Consider the following 26901-nt stretch of genomic DNA (forward strand, 5'->3'; position numbering starts at 1 on the left):
AACTGCTCCCAAGACCTTGAACCTCAATTAAAGAAAGGTACGAACTCCAGGGAGCCCGTGTGCACCACGTTAATCTGCGCTACCAGGACAGCGTGAGGTGACGCCGGGGACACCCCCGCAGACGCCGGGCGGGGCCTCCCCGCCTCAGCCTCGCGCCTGCCGTCCGGAACGCTCTGCTCATGCGCAGCCGGGGGACAGTGCGGGGCCACGCACGTGCGCGCCGAAGGGAGGTGGCGCGAGCCCCTCTGAGGGGGAGGGCGGGTACTCCGGGCTAGCGGTACGGGCGAGCCGTCGCCGCCGGGCCCGCTCCGGTTCGAAGGCAGCGCCCCGGGGGCGGACCCTGCCGCGCCACGGTCCCGCCCGCCCTCTGAGCGGCGAGAGAGAGGGCGGGCGCGGGTGCGCGCCACGCCCCGGCGTGTCTCAGCGAAGCCGGCCGGCCGGGCCCCGCTGCTGTGCCGCCGCGCGTTCCGCCCTGAGCGTGAGTGCGGGGCCCGGCGCCGGGCCGGACGAGTGGCGCGCTGCCGGCGCCGCCGCTGCCATGGGGAGAGAAGGCAGCGGGAGGGGGTGACTCCGCGCCCCTTCCCCCGATGAGACTGTGGCTGAGCTGGCTGTGCTGCTACACCCTGTTCCTGTGGGTGCTGAGGAGGAAGATGTGGTCTGGCCCTGCCAGGTACCTGAGGAGCCCTTTATCCAGGTCCCTCTACGCGAATATGATGGGCAGCCACAGCCAGACAGCCCCGGGCGCCAGGGAGAACCACCAGGTACGGCCCCAGGGGCAGCCGCCCTTCCCGCCCCTCCCGGCCCCCAGCCCGCCTTCCCTCCCGTGCGCGGCGGGGAGTCCCGGTGCCGGCAGGACCTGGGGCCTCCTTCCCTCGTCCCCTCCCAATCACCGCCCCGGGGAGCCGGCGCTGGGGAGCTCCGCCAAGGGCAGCGGGCGGGGGGGTCCTTGTCCGCCGAGGCGCACTGAGGTACCGGCCGCCGCGGGGACCCTGGTGCGGGCTGAGGGGGCACCGGGCCGGGCAGCGCCAGACAAAGGGAGGGAGCAGCTCGGTCCGCCCGGCGAGAAAGTTGCCGTGTGCCCTCCGTGTGAAACACGGCCGGAGCCTGCTGAGGAGGGGAGGCACTGGGCTGGAGAGGCGGCAGCGGGGCCGGGTGCTGTGGGCTCGGGCGTTCGCCGCGGGAGAGTCGTCGGAGCGAGTCCGGCGGTAACGGCGGGACGGGGCAGGCAGCGCGGGGTCCCGAGAGCGGGGATGCATCGGGCTGAGTGCCAGGGCTGCTCCTGGGAGATGTGAACCTGCGCCTTGCGTTCTCTCTGCTGAGCTCTGTGAGCAAACACCACTTGAATAAAGTTTGCAGGTGATGTTGGATGGGGCGGGTTTGTAGCCACAGAGGTGTTTTTAATGAACGCTAGTGTATCTAGAGGAAAATAACAAAAGTGAGCAACTGGGAAACTGTGGAGATCACAGAGACCTTGGAACGGTAGTTGATGGCAAACTAGAAATGAGTTTGCAATGTAATATGGCTGCAATATAAAAGGTTAGTGCTATATTTGGTCAGTATAGGTATGTGGATCAGTACTTTGTAGAGAAATTAGGGACTATACTCTTGCTCTACAATGGTTATGTGATATGGTTGCATTTAAAATATGTTCAGGTCTGCACTACATTTTACCAAAATGCTACTGAAAATCTGTCAGGAGTTCAGAAGGGCTAATAAAAACTCTTAGGGCTAAAGGAAGATACTGATTTGTTCTAAGGAAAATATACAGAGCCAAGCTAATGAAGAAGACATAACATAAATACTTGGTGACTGCTGAACAAAGGAAGAACATAATCATGCATCATAATTCTTCAATCTGATCTATTACTGGAGTGCTCTCGGTGGGCACTGGCACCCAGAATCTTGCTACTGAGCGAATGTATTACAGGGGTTTAATGAATATGGTCTGCTGTTTGGATCATTCACTACATAAGTAGGACGACAAAGAGAATCAGAATTTAGGGTTACAGAGAGAACTTCCTTCTGGTGAACAAAGAAATTTTTAAAGTCTTCTGTGGTGTTAAAAACCACTAGAAAGACAAGTCAAGCAAGGCAATGTGTTATGGAGATGAGTATGTCATTCAAAGGTAGATGGTCTGCAGTGGATAATCTCTATTTCTAATTTATTCGACCGAGATTTTAAACCTGAAGTGTTGATTATTCAGTAAGTAGTAAGGTTTGTGATTATTGAGGTTTTGGGGTTACTCAGAAGTAAGGATTGCATGTTGAGGCCCAGGTGCTTTCACTCTGCGGTTTCACTGACTTAATTAGTTTTAGGTAAGTTAGCTGAAATAACATTTTCATCATTTCACTAATATTAGGCAAAATTATCAATAAACAATTTTTATTATAACAAAGCTCTTAACATAATATTTTTCAGGGTTTTGTGCTGTAATTTTTCTACTGTTGTGCTATAAGAGCTCGATACACTTTCCATCATTAGACTAGTGGCCCAAGAAGGGCTCTTCATATACTGTACATGGAGGAAAACAAAAGCGGTTTCTGTTCTGAGGAAGCAATTCCAATAATTACGCTGTCTTTTACCACTTACATGAAATTTGGATTTGGTTTATCCTGTGTTGCCTTTTTTTTTTTTTTTTTTTTACTGTTTGCTATCATTTCTATTATTCACTAGTATTATATAGGTAGTTGCCAGTAGCCTTTTTGGTGAGATTAACTGTGAAGAAGTTAGGGAAGGTCTGAGAGCAATGTCTCATTTCTGAAACAGGCTTCTCACAGTTGTTACCATCATAGTTCTGCCAATGATTATGTCAATAGATATCAATATTTAGAAGTCTTAAAGACAAGAATTGTAGGACTGTTGTTTTCCATGGTCAGATCGTGGAACTACAGGTGACAGTTCAGTGCAGAACCAACTTTTAAAAGCTCAGGTACAGCACATAAGTGGTCCTATTGCTTATGGAACAAACCTGTGTTTCCAAAGCTTTGATAGTTGGATACATTTTCTTTTGGACTGAAAATGGTGAAAGGCAGATCATCTGAGCCACTCCAAACCTGTCCAGTGTAGCAAGGCAGCAGCCTTATGAATGAACCTGTTGCAGAGCCCAGCCTGCTCCTCAGCAACATGAGGTTGTTTGCTTCTGCCAGGCTCTTGAAACTGGCTTCTGAAGATGGATGGACAAAGTACATAGGCTGCTGCTTTAGTGGTTTTTCATGACTCGCTAAGGATTCCCTTTGGGAGTCACTGGTCTATGCTGATTTGTTCAAGTAGCCTTGCGCTGCGGTGCAAAAAGACCTGAACTGGTAAATCATCAGGCTCTGGGATCCCTGTGCCAGGCTCCATCATGTGGTACAGATTTGCTCAAAAGCTGGTTTTCAGAGCAAAGGATCACTTGTGTTACCTACAAGAGTGTTTGAAAGTACAGTTGAGAACCTGAATCTGCCAGAAATATACCCATCATCCAAATGGTTTTCGAAGTAAACCTAAGCAGGCATATGTTCGCTACTCGACTGAAGGGTCTTGACATCCTTTGCTACTTTGGGTCGGTGTTTGATGGAACCCCTGTTTATGAATCTGGCATAACGGCCTTGGTGCAGCTGTCTGCTCCCCTCTGCTTATTGGCACTATTATCGTGAAGCAGCGAGACACTGTCACAAGAATCCTGTCCCGTTATTATTTGTATTACAGTAGTGACTGGAAGTCCCATTGTGCTGAACACTGTAAACATGGGTTAAGTGACCGTTTCACTCCCAGCAAGGTACAGCAAATGTGAAGGGATCAGGATGTGGGCATACATTTTGCACAGGATGGCTATAGAGAGAGTCTTAGGTATTAAACTGTTGGGGAGTTAACCCAGCTGACTGTTTGCTGTCCTTCTATATGCACTTTTACAAGAATCTGTGAAAAGTCTGGATTGCTCTTTAAGATACTTATAACTCCCTATCTGCACAGTAAACACATGCAGTCAGATTAGGGAATGTTATTGGAAGAGCTAAGGAGAGATAAGAGAGTGTTAGCTGTAGGGAATAATTCTTGATATTAGAAAACAGACACAATGGCGTTAGAGATCCTGTAAGAACAGCTGACAATGGCTCTGCATAAGTGTAGGAGAGTGAAAAATAATAGTGACGTTCTTAAATAAAATTACATTTAAAACTTTCTTTGGTAACTTCTGCATAATGAGTGGAAGGGGGTTTTGAAAGCTTGGCATTGCAACTTATCAAGGAGCAACCTTTTGAATTTTATTATTAGTGCTGGCATTCCAAAATGCTGCAGCATTAGAAGCATTTGCTGGAGATGCAAAAGGTGGTCATGAGAGTCACAAAATTTTAGAATTTCTGTAAGTTTTCATTGTTTTGCACCTTTTTTTTTTTGCATTTAAAATAATGTAAAGCAGGTGTTAAATAGGGGGTTTAGATGTGCCTTACATGTGGATAGTAAAATGTTAGGATATTGTGTGGTGTATTACATTTTCCAGATAGATCTGATACCAAAAAGTAACATTCTTTTTCTGGGAGGAAGCTTTACAGATATTAATTGTTTTGAAAGGCTTGTGGACCTGCTTGCTGGTACTGGTAAGCGAAGAAATATAGTCCAGCAATGCTATGAGACAGTTGTTTAGAGTATTGATTTGATTTATCTCCTTTATCTCTTTTCCTGGAAAAAAATTCCAAATGCACTTGCTGATTTATTTGCAGATGATGCCTAGGGAAAAGTTGAGGGTGAGTTGGAAGATAGAAAACAATGTTATCCCACCTCATACTGCTTCATCAGGATGGTGCTAATCCACAGAGGACCCGTGTTTGCTTTCTAGGAAAGTTACTTTGTAAAATTCTTCAAAGTACAGGGTAATGACTAAGACAAAAATTAAAAGCATAATTTCTTAGAAAGTAATCAGTCCTCACTTGATTCAAATCTAAGTTAAATTAATCCTGAAGCTTGTTGAAAAGTCTGTAGAAAAACCTAAATTTTTATGTTGCAAAAAATTGATAATAGCCTTCCATGCATTCATTTTTAACTACTACTGCTTTCATGTTGCTGAACTTTTTAATGGTCCTTTATCTTTTTTCTCTAGTGGTATGTCTGCAACACGGAACAGTTGTCTGAATCCCTTCAGCCTATTTTTGTCCAGAGTTACCTTGACCAAGGAACACAGATCTTCTTAAACAACAGCATTGAGAAATCAGGCTGGCTGTTTATCCAACTCTATCACTCTTTCGTGTCCTCAGTTTTTAGCCTCTTTATGTCTAGAACATCTATCAATGGGTAAGTGAAAACTCAGTCTTAGGTCAACTAAATACAGTTTGGATTTAAAGTTTTCAAGTGTTCAGCTCTACCCCTTGATCTCTCAGCTTTTCTTAAATTTGTAGCTTTCCCTTTGCTAGTCTAACAGATATGAAATGCCCTACTGTGTTCTTCATGCCCAGCCCTCTTAATTGAAGAACACTGTTTCCGGCATGAGGGGACAGAGAAGGTAATTGCAATTAATAAGAGATAGAGGATTCTAATTGTGTTTTATAGCCATTACTTGTATTAATTATCTTCTAATAAGAATGTTCTCTTTGTTTTAGACAATGTATACCTCTTCCCTCCGCTTTCTTTCCCTGCTTTGCTCTTTACTCTACTGCCATATCACTGTTGGTTTTGCCTTTGTTGAAGGTGGCTGTATCCAGTCAGTTCTGTATTGCATCTAAAACTCTTTCTAGGAGAGAGTGCGAGCAACCCGCTGCAAACCTAGGCAGATTTCTAAACAGTGCAAAAGTTGGACGAATATTGTGTCTGGTAACACTGATGTGGAACACAATTTTGTCCTTTCCCCTATTCTGTAAAACTTAATTTCACTTCGATTTTTGTGTAAGCTCTCCTTTAACAGGTAAGTTCTGATGTGACATGTTTGACTGATGAAACATCAGGAAGGCAGGAAAAGAGAAGTTTATAAAATAATAATCTGTTAGTCTTATTGAATCCTTATTAATGGTGACCTTATTAATGTTTATAAATATATAAAGGGTGAGTGCCACAAGGATGGAGCCAGGCTCTTCTTGGTGGCAAACAATGATAGGACAAGGGGTAATGGGATCAAGCTGGAACACAAGAGGTTCCACTTAAATTTGAGAAAAAACTTCTTCTCAGTAGGGGTGACAGAGCACTGGAACAGGCTGCCCAGGGACGTTGTGGAGTCTCCTTCTCTGGAGACATTCAAAACCCTCCTGGACATGTTCCTGTGTGACCTCACCTGGGCGTTCCTGCTCCAGCAGGGGGATTGGACTAGATGATCTTTTGAGGTCCCTTCCAATCCCAAACATACTGTGAAACTTCTCTCCCGTGGCTGCAGGGGAGTTTAGCTTTTTGTGGGTGCTTTAATATTTTTTCAAAAAAAGTCAGTGCCTTTTTTTTTTTGCTCATGTTGCCACATTTAGACATGTTTAACAGGTTGTCAGTTTCAACCTTAGGAAGAATGCTTTTTCTTGTCCACCTCTGCACCAACTACATACTGCTGCACAGTCTGATAGGAGGATAGTAGCTGTCTACTAAAGCTAGAAAAATAATATTTTTCCGTATTTTATAACCTGATGACTTTATGAGCTTCCCTGCGGTGTTCTTAGTTACTTGTAGCTTTATATAAAGGTTCCTTTGGTGTCTTCTCCTTCCTTTCTCTTCCATTTTTTTTCAAAGGCTCTTCAGTGCTTTGAATAACTCATAGTGCTGTTAGGAATAATAGCTATGAGCCAATTATGCAGTGTGGGCTGACACAAGTGTGCTGCAAGGGGGCTCTACTTGAATTGGCTGTATTCTGTTTATTTTATACATTTAATTTCCTGCTTTAGTTTCTTCTGTATGACTTTGTATACTCTGTCCTTTTGTTGGCTTGTTTGTTTTTTACTACAGTCAGTGTTTCCTAGGTTGCCTCTTTTTCTTAGTTTTTGTATTCTTGGATTCTTTTTATCTATGTTTGCCTTTTTCCCCCCTTGAACATAAAATAATTCGGTTTGTTGTCTTTAAATTTAACTCGCTGTCCAACACTAGTTTAAAGAATCATGTTTATCTATCTTCAGTCTGTTACTGTCCAGTTCTTCTTCCTCTGCTTGTTCTCCTAACTCTTTCATCTTCTGAATTCCGCTATGACAGCTGAAATCTGTCACTATGTAGTCTTCAAACACTTTCGGGCGGGTATGTCATTGACTTGATCCATAAGGAATCCAACTGTCACCTCTACACAATTCCTTAATGAGTTGCCTATTTTCTATTCTACAGCTCTTCATATTGAATGCAGGTTCTGCAGATAGCAGCAAAAGCCATTGTAACATACAATTAAAAAAACCTTTTGCCATTCCAGCAGTGTTACCCCAATCCTTTCTTTAAATCTGTTCCCTGGCTTCCCTCCTAGTTCCACATCCTATTCTCATTCATTGTACATACTTCTTTGTCTGCAGCCGTATTTATTTCCTCTACTATTTCATCTTTTAAGGTAGGTGGCAGATTCAAATCTGCAGATGTGACAAGTAAGGTTCAACCTTTATCTTTCCCTCTCTTTCTCTCCCCCTCCTTTTTTTTTTAAAATTTATTTTTTTTTAACGTGATCATTTTCTTGAGCTGCACCTCATGGGCTCTTCCTTACCTAACCAAATTCCTCCTGAAGTGTTAACTGCTGTAACTGTACGTGGCTACATGTTTGATCTCTGACAAGTGCAAGACAAGTTTAACTGGATTTAAAATTTATCTGAGCAGTGACCTTGTACGCTATTATGTGTGAGCCATTGCTGCCAAAGCACATTCTAAATTACTTCATTGTCCTTCCTGCTAAAGTTTGTACGAAATTAGTAATTTCTCATTTTTACATTTCAGGCTGCTGGGAAGGGGTTCAATGTTTGTGTTTTCCCCAGAACAATTTCAAAGACTGCTTAAAATAAATCCAGAATGGAAATCCCACAGACTTCTTGATTTGGGGGCTGGGGATGGGGAAGTCACTAAAGTCATGAGTCCTCACTTTGAAGAAATCTATGCCACTGAATTGTCTGAAACCATGATATGGCAGCTTCAGAAGAAGAAATACAGGTACTGTACTGAATACTTCCTGCATCCTTTATATCAGATGTTACAGAGAAGTAATCTGTTTGTAATATTTAACGAATGCTTGGTATTTTCAGTCAATTCCTTTGTTGTTTGGTTGCTGTGGAATAGGTTGGCCTGTACAAAGCAAGAAAACAAACACATCTGATGTTCACTGTTAGCAGTGCTTTTGTTATGTGGATGTTACCTGTTAACACAAAATAGGCAACAACAATTTTGAAGTCTCCTTATTCATAGCTTGCATAAATTGCTGTAATCAAGGGAGTCAGGAGGATGAAATAGAGATGAGCAGTCCAAAATTTCAAGAGGAAGACAACAGGTGCTGTAGAAGAAGCAAACTGAATCCTGGCAATAGGGATACCTTGGTAATCTGTGTCTATCTAATCCCACAGCATAGAAGACTGTGTAAAGATTCTTTTATTCTTACTTATCAGCTCCTGCTGATAAGATTGAATAATATTGAGTAACAAAAGCCTCAGCACTTTCAAAATGTTGTTCATGCAATTGTCACAGCTTCTGGAAGTTCTTGTAGGCAGTGGATCCAGTCCTGTTGAATAATGGTTATTATCACTATGTGCCTAGACTTCAACACAAAGAATGAAAGAACTGTGGATTTCTTTTCTTCACTTGTTTTTGAGTGGAAATGTATCAGCTACTTCACAATCCAGGTTTGCACATTGGTAAATCAGAATGGGTAAAATGCAGAAAGCCATTAATCGTGTTTCAGGTTAAGAAGTATCTTTGGTTTTATTCTAGGACAACACATTTTTTTAATACCTGGGGTTTGGGGGTTTGTCTCCTTTATTGCCTCATGATTATAAGGTCATATAAAGGTTCATAGGACTGGATATATAGCCATGCCCATTGTTGACTTAGTTTTCCAAAAGACCACAAGGATCACGTCTCTCTCTTTTCCTTGCCTAGGCGTGTGACCTTACCTGCATTATCAATGCATCCATAGGGAATTTTTGTCTTCAGTGGCTCTCTCTGAACTCAGCTTGTGTTTGTTTCACAGACTGTATCTCTTTCTCTTTTCCTTTGTAGGGTGCTTGGTATAAATGAATGGCAAAACACAGGATTTCAGTATGATGTTATCAGCTGTTTGAATTTGCTGGATCGATGTGATCAACCACTGACTGTATTAAAAGACATTAGAAGTGTACTGGAGCCAACTAGAGGCAGAGTTATTCTAGCATTAGTTCTGCCATTTCATCCGTATGTGGAAAATGGTAAGTGCACTAATTAATAGCTATTTAGGTAGGTAAAGAAAACATTTATAGGCTATAGTATCTCAAATTAAATGTTTAATAAATAATTGGCAAGTTTGTATTAGATTTTTACAAAGAGGCCACATGATGTAAGATGCTTTCTTAATTCCCCAGCGCACACTGTTGGCACCAACAAAAAAGCTCAAATACTGAAGCTGCATATCCTGTTATTCAGGTTGCCACATTTGAGCTGTGTTGGAGCAACACGGGAAAATTTATCTCTGCTACTGTCATATAGGTAACCCCAGTTGTCCCTAGCAACCATTGAGCAAAACCATCAGGACGGTCTCTAGTGCTGAATTAGAGCAGTTCAGGTCAAACTGTTTCAAGTGTTCCAGATGAAGCGCGCCTAAAAATTCATAGCGAGATAACATTCACTTTACAACATGAGCTCTCCAAGTAAAATATAAACCCCTACTAATACAAATTATCTATCACTATTAATATTGTATTAGTAAATGGAATAAAAAAGTAAAATTCAATGCTAAAACTCCATTATTTCCCTTAGTTGCATTTTAAAGAAATACATGAGAGATTTTCAAATGAATCTGTCTTTATGACCAAACTTCGAAAGAGGCTAGAAACTTTTTTTTACATGCCTGTGATTGTGGATTCAGGTTGAGACACTGTAAATGTGGTTTGAATTCTAGAAGGCTTTCCTTGAGTATTGAGGCTTGGCTGTGGAAAGGCATGTGTTCCCAGAAAATACAGAACTAATAACCTTAACATTCTAGCAATCACAAATGCATCAAAGTTTTTCTCTTTCTATATGCCAATGGTATTTTAGTGGGGGGGGGAGTTTTAAGTATAAAAAATGCTATAAGATGAAGAATTGCTTAAAATACAGTATTTGAGCCTATACTCATGTAGCTACTCTGAAAAGTAGAGTGTCTTAAATGAGATGTGGGGGTTGACTTACACGTCTGTACAGTATTTCGAGCATGTTCAGTTACAACATGTTCGTACAATGTGGAACGATATGCCACCTTCTTGTAAAAATTCTTTACAACTCTGAATAACAGCAGTGCCTTTGTAGGCTTTCATTGGCCTATTAGAAGCAGAAATTGAGAAATTATTTGGGTGGCTTTTTTGTTTGTGTGCCTTCAAAACTGTGTTTTGCAATCGCTATTGCACCCACCATCTGCTTTTCTGTGTGTTGTTGGGTAACCACCTGGCAGACCACATGCAGCTTCCTGGTTCAACAGGAGGTAGATCAATTAAGGAAGAAACTACTCAAAGTCTGCTTACATCCTTCAGGAGGACAAAAGATAGTTAAATTTCCAAATCCTAAGGGACTGGAAACCTGTTCCGTGATGATTGAACTCAGTTATTCCTACTTGTTGAAAACTGAAATCTGTTGTAAGATGTCTTGTAAACAGAAGTCATACTTTTGTTTGTGGTGGTGATTTGTAGCAGAGTAGTCACTTTGTTTAATGCAGTTTTGTTTCCTTAATATCTTCTGAAATTTAAGATACTTGTCTGCTTATCACTATCATAGATATGGGCCCCTATAAATTTATTTAGACAATGCAGGGATAGTACACGCAGAAGTTACTGTCATTCCACTGGAGCTTTACCACTTAAGATCAATTTAAGTGTAGTCTAAAGAAATAGACAACGAACTGCCAGACTTTCTTTGTGATGTACAAATGATTTTAGAATTTCGGTATTTTCATTCAGCTGTTCTACAAGATGTGTTAGGTCTGTATGTATGCTTTATATTTAACAAAAAAAATACTTGGAACATTCAAAGAGGACATTTTATGGCTTAAGTAACTTCTTGTATCAGCTAATTAAAAACAGTTTGGATTTGCCTAGATAAACTTTTGAATTTTAGAGGGGGGAACAAATGCAGAAAAGATGAGGCAGGTAAGGTGTTCGATCAGTGTATTGATCAGTTTCAAGAAATTGATAAATTATTTTAATCAAAACTGGATATTTGGGAGGGTAATTGTGGAAGCCGTCTATGTGAATAACACAAAACTTCCTTTAAGAGAACAAAGCAAGGTAGAGGACTGTGAAAAATATATTTCTGTGCTTGCTGTTTCTGGAATTACAGTGACACCCAGAGTCCAAAGTAGCTCAATCATAATTTTTTTCTGAGGTTTTTCAGAGTTTTATTTTTCACATATAGAACAACAAGTAATACACTTATTGCACATGTCTAAATTTGGCCAGGAAGCCGGGTGAATCATAAGGTATTAGACTAGTCACGTAAGAAAATATATTATTTTAAGTTTATATTTTTATAGGTATATTATTTATAGGTATCCCATAGGGTCATGTAAAAATCCTTTGTATTTCCTAATACAGATGTCATATTTATATAAAGGCATTATTAAATAATATATAAGTAGACTGGTTTGAGTTTCTCTACAATAAAAATGTCAGAGGCGCCATATTTGAGAAGTAGTAAACACTAGCAGCCTGGGATTGTGAAATGTTCTTGTTGAACACATTAATGTCCTTGCGATTGATTGACAGGGATAAGACGACAAAGGTGTGCTTTCTGTCTTCCTGAAATACTTAGTACTAAATTGAGCTGGAAACACAGCACTGTGCTAGATGGACCCTTGATTTGTTTCAGTTGTCAGTTCACATCTCACTGAAATGAGAAATATAATTTCATTTGTTAAACAAAACCTTGCTTTATGTAAATGATGATAAAAGATGCAGCGGTTCTTTGGTAGGGCGAATGCCTGATACTAGTAGATCTCTTGTAAAAGTGCTGATTTTTGTAGTCTGGCTAGGTAGTAACTGCTAAAAAAAAAAAAAAAGGTACTTTAAAAAAAAAAAGGTATAATACCTTGAGTAGGTAGTATACTTCTGTGTTCGTGCATGTTGAACAGGCATGTGAAGGCAAAACTTGGTGCCCCTGAGTAAGCTTGACTTTGGATGGTAGGGCTGGAGGATGGGGGTTTGTCTGTCTAGCAAGTGAATTGTAATTTTAATATTGCAGGAGCAACATTCTCACTATGACCACTCCTTCTCTTTTCTAAAATAGGCTAGGAAGCTTTACCATGATAGAACATACATTTATATTGACTGGTTTTTCTGCTTGTCTGTCTACAGAATACATATGTTTTGCTCTGTTTAAGCTGTTGTTAAGACTTAGGAACTGTTGATCTGTGTATCTGTTACATCAATAACTATCACATTACAGAATCACAGAATTGACTGGAAAAGACCTCAGAGATCATCGAGTCCAACCCTTGGTCCAACTCCAGCCCATTGACTAGATCATGGCACTAAGTGCCATGTCCAATCTCAGTTTAAAAACCTCCAGGGCCGGTGAGTCCAGCACCTCCCTGGGCAGCCATTCCAATGCCTGACCACTCTCTCTGCAAAGGATTGCTTTCTAATCTCCAGCCTAAATTTCCCCTGGCAGAGTTGAAGCCCTTGTCCCCTTGTCCTATTGCTGATGCCTGGGAGAAGAGACCAATCCCCACCTGGCTAGAACTGCCCTTCAGGTAGTTCTAGAGAGTGCTGAGCTCACCTCCAAGCCTCCTCTTCTCCAGACTAAACAAGCCCAGCTCCCTCAGCCTCTCCCCATAGGGCTTGTGTTCAAGTCCCTTCCCCAGTCTTGTTTCTCTTCTCTGGACCCGCTCCAGCACTTCAATCTCTTTCCTGAGCTGAGGGGCCCAGAACTGAACACAACACTCCAGGTGTGGCCTCCCCAATGCAGAGCACAGGGGAAGGATCACTGCCCTTGTCCTGCTGACCACGCTGGTTTGGATACAGGACAGGATACCATTGGCCTTCTTGGCCACCTGGGCACACTGTTGGCTCCTGTTGAGCTTCCTGTCCATTAGTCCCCCAGGTCCCTTTCTGCCTGACTGCTCTCCAGCCACTCTGTGCCCAGCCTGGAGCGCTGCAGAGGGTTGTTGTGGCCAAAGTGCAGGACCCGGCACTTGCCCTTGTTGAACTTCATCCCATTGGAATGGGCCCATTTTTCCAGTCTATCCAGATCCCTCCGCAGAGCCCTCCTGCCTTCCAGCAGGTCGACACTCCCTCCCAACTTGGTGTCATCAGCAAATTTGCTGATGATGGTCTCAATCCCCTCATCTAAATCATCAATCAAGACTTTCAACAGGACTGGACCCAACACTGACCCCTGGGGACACCACTAGTGACTGGCTGCCAGCTGGATGCAGCCCCATTCACCAGCACTCTCTGGGCCCGGCCCTCCAGCCAGTTCTTAACCCAGCGTAGAGTACACTTGTCCAAGCCATGGGCTACCAGCTTTTGCAGGAGTATGTTATGGGAGACAGTGTCAAAGGCTTTGCTGAAGTCCAGATAGACCACATCGACAGCTTTCCCCTCATCCACCAGGTGGGTCACCTGATCATAAAAGGAGATCAGGTTGGTCAGACAGGACCTGCCCCTCCTAAAGCAGTGCTGGCTGGGTCTGATCCCTTGTCCATCCTGAAGGTGCTGTGTGACTGCATTCAGGATGATCTGCTCCATAACCCTGCCAGGCACCGAGGTCAGGCCGACAGGCCTGTAGTTGCCAGGGTCAGCTTTGCAGCCCTTTTTGTGGACTGGGGTAACACTGGCCAATTTCCAATCGTATGGGACCTCCCCAGTGAACCAGGACTGTTGGAAGGTGATGGAGAGCGGCTTGGCGAGCTCTTCCGCTAGCTCCCTCATCACCCTAGGATGGATCCTGGCTGGTCCCATAGACTTGTGAGGATCCAGATGGCTCAGTAAGTCACCACCTATTCCCTCCTGGAATACAAGGGGCCTATTTGGCTTCCTCTCTCTATCAACCACCTGCAGAGGCCAGCTGTCCTGAGGGCCACCTGTCTTACTGGTAGAAACTGAGGCAAAGTAGGTACTAAGTACCTCAGCTTTCTCCTCATCTTTGTTATACTGTATTTCCCTCAAAGTCCAACAGAGAATGGAGGTTTTCCTTGCCCCTCCTTTTGTTATTAACGTATTTAAAGAAGGACTTTTTATTATCCCTGACAGAATTGGCCAAATTAACTTCAAATTGCAGTTTTGTTTCCCTGTTTTTTTTTTCTTCATGATCTAGCTATTTTCATAAATTCTTCATAAGTAGCCAGCCATTTCTTCACAGTCGGTAAACTCTCTTTTTATTTCTGATTTCCTTCAGAATCTCCCTGTTTAGCCGAGCCGGTTGTCTTCCCCGCCGGCGAGCCTTTCGGCGCACTGGTAGAGCCTGTTCCTGTGCACTCAAACCTCCTGCTTGAAGCGTGGCCAACCCTCCTTGGCCCCCTTGTTCTTAAGCATTGTTTCCCAGGGTATGCTCTGAACTAGACTATGACTAAAACCAGAATTTCATCTATGCAATGAATTTATTTTCTGTTGCTGTCAATTATCATATATCTTTCACAAATGCTCAATTCATGTAAAAGGAATACATGTACATTTATGTAAAAAGAAGACACAGAATTAAACCTAAACTGAAAAATGAAAATTTTATGAAGAATTAGCAGTTATCTTATGAAAGATTAAGTCTTTTCCCACCATTCTTATTCTTGCAGAATGAAAAATAGGAGTAACATGTAACAGAGAAGTAATGTACAATACACTTGGTTTTGTTGATCTGTTTAGAAAATACTCTTGAAGAACACTGTCCTGCTGGGTTTTCTTCTCTTTTTAAAGCAAAGGAAGTCTGTGAAGAAGCTTAACTTCTTCATCTGCCTGTTTGCTTGCATGAGAAATATTGAACAAATCTGAACTGCTGCACAGGCTCATCTGTTCTGATAAATAGTGTCATCTTCCAAATTATCCTACGGAAAAAAATGTAGAAGTATTTTGTTACTGATGTAATAAATAAAGATAGAATTTCTTTTTTGAGGCAAACCGCATCCCTTTCCCATTTCAGTAAACTTCTTTCTCCCTACTTATCCAGTTGCTTTTGTCCATGTGGTATCCACAGGATTCAAAACATATTTATTTTCCTAATCTCGGGAAGCACGCAGGCAGTGAAACACACCCCTTTGTTTCACAGTGTTCAGATCTGATGCTCAAACCAAGGACCAGCTCATGTCAGCAGAGGCTCAAAGTCTTTAAAGGGGTAATCACAGAGGCTGTATGAAAATAAGTGAAGTAAAAATGTATAGTGGATAAGTGTTTGTGTTCTGTGTTTCCTTTGGTTTCTCCTTAGATCTCTGAGTGGTGCAGCCCATGCTCAGAATAGGAGAGAATTTATACTGTTTCTCAAGAGAAGCAACATTTTTGAAGCAGGACTTTTGAGGCCATTTTCTTTGTTTGCAAATACGCGTCACTTTTGAAGTTGTTTTTTGTAACTTACATGGCACATGCAAAATTATTGTCATATGGTCATGTAAGACTTACTGGCATAAATTCGGAATGATTAAATAAGTTGTGTGGCTTTATACACACTGATACTTATTACCTAGTTTAGGCTCTGTAAGTTGAAGGAGGGGGAAATATCTATAAGAATGTTGTAGAGCTTTTGTAACAGGTTTATTACATTTTTGTCGTCTAGCTACCCTGGGCTAAGGGAGCAAGAGGAACTACAATAGAAATATTTTTTTTTTAATGGAATTCCTAATAGCTCTGTGCCTTTTACCAGACAGTCCAGAACTACTTGTTGAGACCTTTTGTTGGCAAAATACAAATTTATGAAAGCTTCATTTTTAAAGGTACATACGTATGTACATATAAGGTATATACTATCACATATATATAATTGTATTTGTATGGTCATTTAGAATGCCTTATAATGTCTTTGACTGTTGTGCAGAATACTTTTTAAAGACCTTTATGAACTTTAGAAGACAGAAGTCTGTTTCCAGAGGAAAAGGAAATGGTGTATGCTTAAAAAACATCAGTTCTTCTTTTTCCCCATAAACTTGTGTTTGGGTGGTTGGATACTTACCGGTTGTGCAGCGTACTTCTGCTTTTGAAGTTCTTGGGCAATTGCTTGAAAAATTTTTCGTCCACTCCTGATTTTCTGCCAATTATTTAAAATAATTCAGGTCAGTGCTACATTTTAAGTTGGGGGAAACATCTTTTTCTACCTTTTGTAATTCTGATTTTTTTTTTTTTTCACTGAATATGTCTTTGGGAATGTTATTAACACTTTAAGAACATGCAGTTTGGCAGGCAGAAGTGTTTTAAATTACATTAACATTACATCTCTTAACATATATACCTTCTTTAATGGATGTTTAAATGTATGGGCTTTGATTTTATATTTTTTTTTTTTATTGAAGCATGCATGATGATAGAGGTTCTTAACAGACCTGTTTTAAATACAGTAGGGCTTACCTCAGTGCACCATTTAAACAACCAAAAAGCTAATAGCAAAACCTGCTATTTTCAGATGTTCAGACAAAATTTACTGAAAACCTAAAGGAAGCTGTATATTAGAGATGGCCTTTACGTAGGTTGACTTTATCCTGTACCAAACTCATTAAAAAGAATCAAATTAACTAATTTTTTAAATATAAAATCATTAACTACTTTTATACAAATCTGAAGTGAAGCCTTAACAGCTCTGAATGTCTTCCTAATTGAATCATTGATTAATCACAAAACTGATGCTTAAAAAAGAAAAAAACCCTCCGAATCACAGACAAAGAAAACAAAGTGGTAACATACACAGTTCTCTGTTCTTTGGTCTTCTTTCCCACTTTCCTTTAGCAGCTTTGGTTTTAACTGGAAGGAGGGATAATAAAATAAAAGATTAAAACGTAAGATGAAATGCCAACTGTTAAAGTAGCGGAATAGCTAAGAGCATCAAACAGTTTGTAGACAAGAGTTTTTCATTAGATCAGCTTATACTGTTGGAAAAATCAGTGAAATTCTTGTGTGTGTGAGGCTTTTTTCAGCTTCTGGTAGCAGATGTTGCAAGCATTTTTGCTTTGAGTACAATGGGACCTGCCTGAAGCACTCTACCCAATTCTCAAAAATGAACCACTGGCATCACAGATACCAGTTTTTCCCCTGAAGAAGGCCTGGTTGTTTTTTCCCACTATAATGTTTCACCTAATACAAAGAAAAAGGGAAAAATAAAAAAGACTGTCCTGTCTTTATGTTTAGACACTAAGCAATACAGCAAAGAACCGTTTTACCATACTGTACCACTTAGGACTTCATGTCAGAGTCTTATTATGATGTAAAGACTCCAGTGGCAGCTTTGGGTGTTTGTTTTTAACTAAACACAGATTTTGTTCTAATTCTTTTGCAAAAATACAGTATTTATGTATTTTTTAACCAGGTGCTTTTTAGTGCATTTGTTTCCATAAGCATAAAACTTCTTCCAAGTCTCTGATTTTTTTTAAAAAAAATTACCAAGGTCTTTCTTCTCTATATGTCTGATGTATTAACAGAATTTCATTGCACAAGTGAAGTCAGTTTGCAGTCACTTTACTGCTGCTGCTGACAAATACTTGGACGTTAAGTTTAAATTATTTTACTTTTGCTGGAAACTAATCCAGAGACTTAATGACTTACAATGGTAATTTCTAGTTTTGTATTTTGCGTGTGCCTTGATGGATAATCTCCAACTTGCTGATTACTACTTTCAGGACCATTTTATCTTTAGAATACCTTTTCTTTTAGACGTCCTACTAGAAAAGAAAATGTGGTTGCTATTCAGAGTACAGGTATGTGCCATACAAGAGTTTGCAGATGAGCGCAACCACCTCTTTAAAACTTAATCATAAAAGTTCCAGAATCTAGAAATGCCTTTTTATTCTCTTTCTGGAGAAGTTAAAACTGCTTAGATTTAAAAAATAAAAAAATCAGAAAAATCACTTTGAGCCTACCTTGTAGATTACAAGGAACATGAATACAGTAGTGCTGTATAGAAACAGTAAAGCTGAGGTGATGATCATGAAGATGGAGATGACTTTTCCATTGCTGTGCTGCTTCTCTGCGCCTTTATTAAAAGTGAGTGCAAGAATAAAGGACAGTTCTTCTGATTCACATAATTTTCTTAAGATTCTGCATTTCAACCCCTTTCCTGTGAGGAATTAGAAAAACCTTATACCCACCAATATTTTCTGATTCATTTTCAGTCTAAACTCCTTAGTGAGAACACTTTTGTTTCTGTGAATATTTGCAAGGGCAATGGAGACTTGTTTTTTTTATTATGACCCCTCCATTGAGGGGTAGACAGAGAACAGAATCCAGTTTTGTGCTCTCATAAAGGAATAGCAGCATAAAGCTCACAGACTTTTGTTCAGAAATGCAATTAGAGGAAAGAAGGAATATAGGGGAAAAAAAAATTCACCTAGGTTGTTTTTTTCCCTATTTTAGGCATGTAATACTGAGATGTAGTTAATGAAGTCTCATCACTTTCTTAACTAGAAGGCAAATGATATAAAGGTTCAGAACGAAAACATTTGCTCATGTTGGTGCACTGAATCCCCAGCTCTGAGACCTTGTACTCTGTTGCATGCATTTCCACTAAATATCAGGTTTTCTACTTCTCATTTTTCTGTTTATACTTCCTTTCTGATAGCCAGTAAAGTCGTCCTGTAAGAGGATGTAGCGTATGGCTAGATAGGACAGAGTACAGAACTTCTTTCTTTTGTAGAATTTTAGAGTCATTTGCATCATATGACAGAACAGTCCAATTAGCAAACAAGGTTAGATGCTTATTTGTACAATCCCTCCATGGTTTTACCGTTAGTATTTTAATATAGTCATATTCCTCCTAACATTATTGGTATTTCCATCTTAAATGCCATTGTTGAAAATGTAAATAGAGTATTTAGTAAAGATCATTTATTTCTTTTAAGGTGCTTCATTAAGAAACTGACCTGTTTTCATTAGTACTGTTCCATCTCCTGTTTGTTTAGAATGGGGTGAACTTGAATCTGAAAATGCTATTCCACAGATATAAACAGCATTATCGTCTACAGTCAGGTCATTGATTTGAAGTGAAATGTTGTTTCCTGGTAAAAAATGTACTTTGTACTTCTGCTGATCTGTGCATCCAGGAGTACACAAATCCTCATGTTTACCCGTTAAAAAGCGAAACCATAGAATTTGAAGTGAGGATGGGGAGCATCCAGAAGCAGAGAAAGCACATGTTAGGAACACAGTGTGCACGGAGTAGTCAGCTCCCTGAAATCTGGGTTGTGTTACCGTGACATGGCAGGTATCTGCAGAACCTGTTGAGAGTAAACAATTGGTAATGTGAGGGACAGTCGAAAAACAAGGAACAATCTAAAAATAAAATAAGGTACTTTGGAGTCATTTGAGACAAGGTAGGAGGAAAGGGGGAAAACAACTTGAATTTTTTTAGATTGTTTCCAGGATACTTGTAGGTAATTCCTACAGCTTCCCCATGTGTTCGTTCAACAGTTTTACCTGTGTGGTAATGTGCTTAGCTTTCTGTTTTTCTGAAAAGGTATAGAGAAGACTCATTTATTTAAAGTAATATTAATGTCTCCTTTGGCCCTGGAGAAGACCAAAGGAATGGTCTGGTCTGGTTCCCTGCCTCAGATTTAGTCCTGAGTGTTTTGGGGACTTGTGGGGGCAATAGGGAGGGAGGGATGTCATGTGACGTAAGTCTGGATGTAGCATGGAGGGTGTTGGTCTCTTCTCCCAAGTGATGGGACAAGACGAAATGGCCTCTAGTTGCACCGCGGGGGCTTACATTGAATATTAGAAAAAAAAAAATCACAAAAAGAGCTGTCAGGCGTTGGAACAGGCTGCCCGGAGAAGTGGTGCAGTCACCATCCCTGCAGGTTTTAAAAGACGTGTGCATGAGGTTCTTAGGGACATGGTTTAGGGGTGGACTTGGCAGTGCCAGGTTAAGGGTTGGACTCGATGATCTTAGAGATGTTTTCCAGCCAAAATGATTCTATGATTCGGTGCTTGGTGGAGTAGTTCTGCAAGGGTTTCTCTCTCCTCCACTGCTCCTGAATCAAGTGAGACAGCCTGATGGCACGCAGTGGAAGTGTCATAAATGGAGACATTTATAATTTAGTAATCTCATAACATTGATTAGAATTCATAATAGTTCCTAGACGTTCTTCCACTTCATTACATATATTCACTCTGGGTTTTTAAGGATAATAATACTTCTTGTTAGTTCTGACATTTAAAAATGTGTGAAGAGAAAACAGGAAGGTTACTCAGAGAAGAGAATTCTAATTAAGGAACAGAAATGTAAGCTTTAATATGACTGGTCTGGGAGATATATATTTTTTAAGTCCTTGTTGAAATCCATTATTTAAATACTGGTTTGGTATATTTCATTTTATCCAACTATATTGCTATTTAAGCAATGGGATTGAGATTATTGCAGTAAAAATGAAGATATTATATTAAAAGTATCCTTTGCTACTTCCTAGAAAATAACAAATTGGAAGAAAATTAAACTGAAGTCTCTTAACTTACTGCTGAAGCACAATTTGTAAGCCTGCCCATGGTGGCCGATCACCACTGTCCATCATTTTTCTCATGGTTTTATGGACCAAAGTTAAGCAGACTCAGTGTCTGTGACTTCTACAGGAATAAAATGAAACTCCGCTGCTGTGTCAGATCAACATCAGAGCGGTTCCATAGCAGCTACAGTAATCTGAAGATTGTAGTAAGACAAGTTGGTGGTGAACTTGCACCCTGTGTGGTGAAAGGCAATAGCTTGTGCTTCCGCAGCTGATCCCCTTGTCTTTTCCACTTTACTCTGGGGCTCTGGCCGGCCGTGCAGAGAGAATTCCACGGCTTCAGTTGATGTAGATACTGTCTGCTGAACTTCCCAAACCCTCCTCCCAGACCAGCTCAGCTGCACTGAAACCACGGGGCTGCTGCTGGAGCACTTTGCAGGGAAGTGCAGTAGGATTTGACCCAGAAATAGATTACAGGAGCATTTCAGACTTTTGGAAGAAAAAGCTTTTGCTAATGGTTGTTTAATTTGTGAGTTGCATGAAGATAGCAGAAATTAGCTTGATTCTTGGCAAAACTTTTTACTGCTCTTACTTTGTAGCTATGTTGCAAATCATAACCACAACATTTTCAATCCTGTTTAACTGCTGTCACACAGGAAAATACAAGAAGAATAAAAAGAAGTCTTACCAGCACCATGCAGAATCCAGTCAAATGTCAGCATTAGCAAGTTTTTTAATTTGGTGAAAGATACCATTTCTTTTATCTCGCAGGAAGTGATTCTGCTTGAAGGAAGAGAAACTTAGGAAATGTTTGGAGTTGCAGAACGCTCTGAATCACGCGATTTAGAACTTCCTGTTTAGAAGGGTGTTTACTGTTGCGTTTAGCAAACTGGTTAAAGGTACAGACCAAACCAGAAAATATTTGTCATTTGTGAATTGCATTACTTCGAAAATGAGTGAAGTGTTTTAAATTTGGAATTTCTTAGCATTCTGCCTATAATCCTTCCGATTATTTCATTGGATATGACAAATGAGAGCATGTTTTCCAGCATGCTACAAGTGTTTGGCTTCTTAGTTTTTTATGACCCTAATCAGTCTTTACCAGCTAGTAGGTGGCCACTGGAGGAACTGATTTAGTAGCCATCCATTGTAATGTGGTGGTCTACTGATGGACACTTCACAGCAAATCATAATTTTCAACTTGATGACTCTGTTTACTGTAAATACCCAAAGCCGTCTTTAGCCAGACAGTGGGCATAAAGAAATAATCTTATAATGCTGGAAAAGATCTTCATTAAATAGTCTGTCTGTACATACCTGCTGAACAGCAGCCTCACTAGAGGAAGTTACTTTTCAGCCAGTCTGGGAACGAGTTAAAAATGTAACAAAGATAACCTTAAAAAGGAGCCACTTCTGAAGAACAGGTGAAACCTTGAACACATCTTGGCAACAGCTCAACAAATGGCTTGTCAACCTCCTATTTGGAGTGGAGTGGAATATAATCTGTGTCATATGCTTTCTGTAAGATAATACAACACGCAATAAAACTTTCTTTGTAATTTAAACAAAGCTGTTTTGTTTTCTCAGTAGGTGGCAAGTGGGAAAAGCCCTCAGAAGTTTTGGAAATCAAAGGGCACACATGGGAAGAACAGGTGAATAGCCTGCCAGAAGTTTTCAGTAAAGCTGGTTTTGCCATAGAGGCTTTCACCAGACTGCCATACCTGTGTGAAGGTGACATGTATAATGACTACTATGTACTAGATGATGCTGTCTTCGTCCTCAAACCAGTGTAAGCATGTATGAGGTAAATCTCCAGAATCTAACCCAAGAAGCAGCCTCTGAGAGAGGGTTTGATTTATGGTTACTTAAAGGGAGGGAATTTGGGGATTGCCGTGTTAAATGAATACCATGTAAGAAGTTTAAAGGCCAAAATACTGATGTATTTCTTTGTAGTGTGATTAGGAAAAAAAGGTTGTTTTTTAAACAGGCTCTTCGGTTAGGAATTTCTTTTTTACCTGACAATTCATTCTGCAGTCCAGCAGTAATGGAAGATTTTTTTTATGCTTACCTGCAACAGGGATCAGATCCAAACAAAAGCAATAGCCCTAGTAATGATGAAACTGATACAATGTGAACTGTTATTAAAGAAATCAAGTGAAATCTGGCAATAAAGTTATCCATTCAGTTCAAGCCTTGTTGAATATAAACTGTTGAAGTGGATATTCTTCCATGCTAAGTTACTTTCTCTCTTACTGTCATTTTCCACATGTTTTTAATCATTCTAATAAACTTTTTTGAGATTACTTTTTGCATTAACTTTTGTGTTCGTTTTTGTAACCATAGCCATGCTTGTCTGCAGCAACTGGCCTTTGTATTGAGAGTCAAGCTCTCAATAGCAGCACAACCTTGCATTTATTTAAACAGCATTTAAATATTGTTTAAAGGGATAACAGTCCACACACAAAAAAAAAAAAAAAAAAAAAAAAAAACAAAACCACGCTTTTGGTTGGGTTTCCTTCATCTTCCTCTCAAAGCCTCATAAATCCTCATTGCTTTTGCATATGCCATTTTCAAGCTAAAGGAGTTATGGTAGAACTTGCCAAAACTGCACTTTAAACTGATAGGTTTAATAACAAACTTTCTAAGTAAGTTGTTCTCAGAAGTTTTCAGCTTAAAACACTTGCAGGTAGTTTTCTTGCCAGTTTTGCGAGTCAAGCTACCTCTGAGGATAGGGACCTGATTTTGAAGGTTTTGCTTGCTTGAGACATTTTCTTTTCTTCAGGAGCACTAAATAAATGCTGTTTACTTTAACGTTTTATTTTAAAAACTCTGTTTAAAATGGATCATTTCTGGCAGTTGGGATATAACCTTCCTTTAAAACAACAAGCAGCGTCATAAGTAGTGCAGAGCTGGCAGGCGTGTGTCATACATTGCTTGGGATGTAAGTGTTGTGAGAGAGCAGAGAGACCTCAGCTTGTATATCAGCTGGTAAGTAAAGTAAGAGCTGACTTACCTTTGCTTTTGAAGTCTAAAAAAGTTGTACATTGTGTTGCTTGGTTGTTTTTTTTTAATGTTTGGTGATCTTATGCCAGGTAGGATATTTGAGCATGTCTTTTTAGATGTACTTTGAATTTCCTTTGCCTGATGGTTAGTGATTTCTATTGCTAATTTAATAGCCTGGGATTCTCAGTCATCTTTGTAGAACAGTAAGTATTCTGTAGTATGCAGAGATGGGTTTGACTGGTGGGTTTTTTTCAACAGTAATTCAGGCTCACTGTTATTCTCATTTCAGTATGTGCACTTGAATTTTGGCACAGAGTGCACTCAGATTTGTCTGTTGGAAAGATGAACTGTGTATGCTTTCAAGTGATTCCATTCATTTTTGGTTTGTTACCTTCATTTGTACTTATCTAGTAGTGGGAAATATGTTCTTAATGTGTAGTGAATTTAGCTTCATGTAGCAAATATGTATTAAGACAAAATTCTTCAAAGCTGCTTAAGTGTTTTAATCCCACAGGTTCAAAAAGTCACACAAGAGACTATGAATTTCACACCTCATATCTTGTAGTCCTGTCAGTTAAGACTTAGGTTTGTAATAGCTTTGAGAGGTTTTGGGACAGAAGGTGCAATGTAAATAATAGTATTCTTTTTCTAATGATTTCCTGTTTTGTTCCGTCTAATTAAACAAGTATTCTTAGACTTGAAATGGGGAATTAAAACACTTATTAAAGCATGAGCAATAATAGGGAAAGGCTATGAACAGAGTAAGCTTATATTTTAAGGGTCTATGTTCAACATGGTCAAAAACCTGCTTGGTCTTGTTGAACATACAGAGTAGTCCCAAGGGACTGTGCCTACACCCGTACTTCTAAAACCAGAGTTCCTTGCAAAGGAAAGGGTGCGATGTGCCTCATTGTAACGGGGAAGGGGATTCTTTTCTTTCCAGACCTTGAGGATGCATTTGCTTGCAATTAATGTCTGCTCACACATCCTCTACAGAGAAACCCTTGAGTCTAGAAGTTGATTAAATTGCCTGAAATACTTCTAAGATGTCATCCAAGGGGACAAGTGTTTATTGCAAGTCCAATGTCCAAATTCATTACTCCTGGGCTTGGGGAACCTGCCTTGTCCCCGCACTGTCCCTGTCCTGCTGTGGGTGACAGTGTGCAAGTCACACCTCGGTGGTCTCACTAACATGCATTGTTTTGCCCTGGAGAGTAACTAAGCTGTCTGTTCTGTCAAGGTGGCACTGGATGTGTTGCATCGCAGGAGAAAGATGCTGTGCAAGGGCATGATTTAGTTGGAAATTTTCAACACCAAGTTGGAACAACTTCATCTCACAGCAATCACAGTTCCTTTTGCTGGGTGATCCCAGGTACAGTCAGTTCGTGTTCTGCTCCTCGGAGCCCAGGCTGGGGGTGGGAAGGCTGGGGGAGCAGGGCGCTGAGCAACACCAGCCCAGCCTGTGTGTTGTCTCCACACAAGTTGTTGAGCTGTCTTCATCTCTGGAGGGGAATCACCCTCTTCTCCCTGCGTGGGAGTCTCTCACCCCTGAGCCCTCCAGCAGAGCAGACTTTTCCCCTCCCCTCCAGCTGCAGGCTGGGTGCTGCTGGGCAGACGCTGAGGCTGCGGGGCGGCGCTGGCCCCAGTCCTGGCCCCTTGCACTCCGGGTCCCTGGCTGGAGCCGCCCAGCTCATCACAGTGCGAGTGCAGGGAAGGAGGCACACACAGCAGGGGCAGGTAAAGTGCCGTGGGGTCCTGGCTCTCCCCAAGAACCCACCATCTCTTCTTTCTCTTCTGCCCTCTCCTTACTTCCCTCTCTCCCTTTTCAGGTTGAACCCCTTGAGGGTTTCCTCACTGCATGTAGCGGGGTTTTTTTCAGAGGTACCGAGAGCTTGGCTGCAAGGGGGAGGATGGGCACTGACGGAGCAAGGGCTTATCAGCAAGACTTCCTATTATGAGGTTAGCTTTCTGGTTATCAGTCTTCAGATAAGGCAGTGGCTGCATCAAGATGAGTGATAAAATGTCTAAGATTTCTTCACATGGAAGAGCAGCTGCTTAGGGAGCAAGAGGAGAAGGCAATCTGAGAACTCCTCATACCGGAGAGTCCTGCGAGGGTGACATCTCAGAGATCTGATCCCAACACATGCTGCTGTGGTGCAAGCAGTGATCCGTGGGGAGATGCTGGATGGGATCTGCAGAGATCCCCACAGGGTGATTTGGGATTGTCTAAAAGCTGCGGTGAACTTCTGCAAGTGGACCAGCTGCGCTGACAAGAGGAGCTATTTCATCCTGCAGATTGTCTTATCAAGCAGGGCTGTGTCACAGCAGACTTGTTCTGCGCCTGCTCATTGTCCATTGGAGGTAGACAGGATAAAACAGCACTTTTCTTAGCATTTAATCTCCTTACCTATTAATGTAGCATGCTTGAATTAAAATATACTCCCTGATCAAAGTGAATGAGTTGGAATAAGTAAATCACATTTGACATTGGTAGCATGATTTAAGCTATGCAGAGTAATCAGACCTTACTGCAAAATTAACATGGCAAAGGCAGAAACAAACACAAGAAAGTTCATTGTCTAGGAAACCGGATACATCTGAATGAGAGACATGTACTGTGGTGCTCCCAAAAGAACAGCTGAAAAGGGTTGCAGTGTGTGCAAGAACAGGACAGAGGCGATTGCTTCTTAAAGTCTAATGTTTAAACTTTTCATCATCCGTCAGTTTGAACCATTTCTGTTAGAAGACTGGAGTTATGTATTTGCGGTAGACTGAGGTATTGCTCGAGGCTGTTGAAAGACATTTTCGTAAAAGAGCACTGTGCTGATACGTGAGATTAAACAATCTGAAAAAGGTGTGTTTATCAAATGTTCAGATCTGTAACTCAAGCCATGGTAAGGAACTTCAAATAAAAATAAAAAAAAAAAAAAAAGAGTATCCAAATTCAGCAACAAAGAGAAATGCAGAAATTAAACATGGCTGCAGATAAACCCTTAAAATATGGGAAAAGGAGAGAAAACCTAACAAAGTCATCTCAGGATCAGAGCAAAGTTGGCAAACAGGGCCCTCGGTGTCATTTGTTAAAATCAGGGACAAATCCCAGTGTAAGAAGCTGCAATCTGTATAGCAGGGCATCATGTAATATCTCAGATTAATTAATTGTTTTACCTGTGGGGCTGGTGACTCACGACGGGGCAGAGGGCCAGGCTGAGAGTGCAGA

At 41.0% G+C, this 26901-nt stretch overlaps 3 protein-coding genes across 9 annotated transcripts in view; 2 read left to right on the forward strand and 1 right to left on the reverse strand.

The window, feature by feature from the left end:
- Positions 1-358: 358 nt before the first annotated feature.
- METTL9 (methyltransferase 9, His-X-His N1(pi)-histidine) lies at positions 359-22981 on the forward strand. The gene is made up of 5 exons (XM_082064568.1): positions 359-761; positions 5076-5266; positions 7847-8056; positions 9116-9300; positions 22266-22981. The coding sequence occupies exons 1-5, from the start codon at positions 588-590 to the stop codon at positions 22469-22471; spliced, it is 966 nt and encodes a 321-aa protein (XP_081920694.1). The 5' UTR covers positions 359-587; the 3' UTR covers positions 22472-22981.
- IGSF6 (immunoglobulin superfamily member 6) lies at positions 14767-21521 on the reverse strand. Of its 2 annotated transcripts, none has more exons than XM_082064567.1 (6): positions 21367-21521; positions 19104-19457; positions 18105-18217; positions 16936-16992; positions 16211-16285; positions 14767-15095 (listed from the first exon to the last, which is right to left on the reverse strand). In XM_082064567.1, exons 1-6 carry the CDS (start codon positions 21431-21433, stop codon positions 15057-15059), a joined length of 705 nt encoding a protein of 234 aa, XP_081920693.1. In that variant the 5' UTR covers positions 21434-21521; the 3' UTR covers positions 14767-15056. The 2 variants fall into 2 exon arrangements, with proteins under 2 accessions (XP_081920693.1, XP_081920692.1); XM_082064566.1 differs by having other exon boundaries at positions 18105-18301.
- Positions 22982-25227: 2246 nt separating the features above from the next.
- Positions 25228-26901, forward strand: part of OTOA (otoancorin) — a 41477-nt gene continuing 39803 nt past the window's right edge. For 3 of the 6 annotated variants that reach the window (XR_014185344.1, XR_014185345.1, XM_082064872.1), the window contains exon 1: positions 25228-25418. The gene's annotated coding sequence lies outside the window, so the exon portion shown is untranslated. Of the gene's footprint in view, positions 25419-25510; positions 25641-26901 lie in introns of all 6 variants that reach the window. The other 3 variants (XM_082064867.1, XM_082064869.1, XM_082064868.1) reach the window with 2 other exon arrangements.

Source organism: Streptopelia decaocto, assembly GCF_964273445.1.
Source record: "Streptopelia decaocto genome assembly, chromosome: 13".
Classification (NCBI taxonomy): domain Eukaryota; kingdom Metazoa; phylum Chordata; class Aves; order Columbiformes; family Columbidae; genus Streptopelia; species Streptopelia decaocto.